Source organism: Sceloporus undulatus, chromosome 6 (genome assembly GCF_019175285.1).
Source record: "Sceloporus undulatus isolate JIND9_A2432 ecotype Alabama chromosome 6, SceUnd_v1.1, whole genome shotgun sequence".
Lineage (NCBI taxonomy): Eukaryota > Metazoa > Chordata > Lepidosauria > Squamata > Phrynosomatidae > Sceloporus > Sceloporus undulatus.
Genome location: NC_056527.1, coordinates 84,757,760 through 84,759,791, shown reverse-complemented (window position 1 = coordinate 84,759,791; position 2,032 = coordinate 84,757,760). Strand labels below are relative to the sequence as shown.

General features: G+C 46.3%; 1 protein-coding gene across 2 annotated transcripts in view; it reads right to left on the bottom strand.

Annotated features, from left to right (window-relative positions):
* Positions 1–1,346, bottom strand: part of GOSR2 (golgi SNAP receptor complex member 2) — a 16,117-nt gene extending 14,771 nt beyond the window's left edge. Inside the window, exon 1 of one of the 2 annotated variants that reach the window (XM_042475834.1) lies at positions 1,205–1,346. In XM_042475834.1, coding sequence (XP_042331768.1) covers positions 1,205–1,233 — 29 coding nt within the window. In that variant the 5' untranslated portion in view covers positions 1,234–1,346. The remainder of the gene's footprint in view (positions 1–1,204) is intronic. The other variant, XM_042475833.1, reaches the window with a different exon arrangement.
* Positions 1,347–2,032: the final 686 nt, after the last annotated feature.

Sequence of the window (2,032 nt, the reverse complement as noted above, 5' to 3'; positions counted from 1 at the left end):
TTCTATTGCAAACAAATATAAAATGAGGGATGGGGTTGCTGGTACAGGGCCAACATAGGCAGCCATATTACAGCAGCTTCTGAACAGGGCTATAGCTGGACCAACTTAAGGCAGCAAACCTCTGAAACCCCAATGACCCCATGAGGATGTCCTCATGAGCATGTGAAAACAGGTGCCTTGCCATTTAGCTATACTAGGCAAGGCCCAGAAGTGTAAAGACACACCATATAACTAAATACTAAAGTTAGGATTGTCCATGCCATCATATTTCCCATTTCTGTGTACGATTGTGAAAGCAAGACAGTGAAGAGAGCTGATAGGAAGAAAATCAAGTCATTTGAGATGTGGTTTCTGAGAATACCGTGGACCCCTAAAAAGACCAATGGATGGCTCCAAAAGCAGATCAGGACCGAACTCTCCCTGGAAGCCAAGATGACTAAACTGAGGTTGTCATGCTTTGGCCGTATCATGAGAAGAAAGGACTCACTAGCAAAGACTATAATGTGAGGTCAAAGGCTTTCATGGCTGGCATCCATAGTTTTTTGTGGGGTTTTTTGGTCTCGCCCTGCAATATGGAGATAACACTAGCCTACCTTACAGGGGTGTTTGTAAGGATTACAGGTTTATGGATTATGAAATGGCATGTAAATAGCTGGTGTTATTACTGCAACTCCTATGGCTCCTACTGTTACCATTGTACCTCCCAGTGCAATTCTTTGTTTATTTACTCAGGCTGCAGAAATAATCTGGTTTGACACCACTTTAACTACTATGGCTCGATGCTATGGAATTCTGGGAACGGTTGTCTTGTGGGACATTTACCCTTCTCTGTCAGACTACAAATCCCAGGATTCCACAGCATTTAGCCATGACAGTTAGGGGCTGTGTCTACACTGTAGAAACAACCCAGTTTGACACCATTTTAATGGCCATGGCTCAATACTAGGGAATACTGGGAACTGTAGCATTGTCAGAGATACACTCTTCTCTGTCAGGAAGGTCTGGTGCCCCCAATATCAAACTCCAACTTCCAGAATCCCATAGCCTTGTGCCAGAAAAGAGTTAAAGCGGTGCCAAACTGGGTTATTTCTCCAGTGCGGATGCAGCTTCATCCCTGCATCAGTTCCCCTGCCTTTCCCTCTCCCTCCCAGACCCCGATCCCTGGCTATTTCAAAGGTTAGATCCGCCCCATAAAGACACGCACTTATTGGTCTGATGATAAAGGGCTTCCATGGCGGCAGCGACAGAGGCTCCTTGGTCTGGACTCTGGCTCTCAAAGCGCGCCTTTACACGTCATCACCTCCCAAACCGGCACTTCCGGTTTCCGGCTCGCCGAAAGCCCCCTTGTGACGTCGCCTGCCCGAAAGCAGGTGTCTATCCCACTGCCTGCGGAATGGGAAAAAAAGTTCAATGTTGCCTCTTTCTTCCCTACAATTGATGTGGCCTTCTGCTTTGGCCGGCCTTCCTTTTGTTTATTAAAGCCCATGTTTGCATTATGCAAGATGCCTAACTACAAACTACAGCACTGGTCCCCAAACTGGGCTCTTGAAGGGAATTTTGGACTTCAGCTCCCAGAATCCCAGGCTATTGGCCAACATGGCTGAGGCTTCTGGGAGATGAAGTCCAAAAAGGGCATAGTTTGGGAACCACTGTAAGGGAACTTCCCCTCACATTGTTGTTTGTTGTTCTTCAAGTGGAAGCTAAATTGGTGTTTTTTCTTCTCAAGTTAGCCATTGTCTTCCTGAAAATACAACGGCTACCTGCACCCTAATTTTCTGCCAACCCATCTATCCCCCCCAAAAAACCTATATTCAATACCTATCTGACCCACAAGGATTATATTCACTTAGGTACAGTGGTCCCCAAACTGTGCTCTTCTAAGGGCTTTTGGACTTCAGCTCCCAAAATCCCAGACTATTGGCTAAAATGGCTGAGGCTTCTGGGAGCTGAACTCCAATATCTCTTAAAGGGCACAGTTTGGGGACTACTCAACTACAGTTTCCTATGCCTTTGTCCACTAACGACCAGCTTC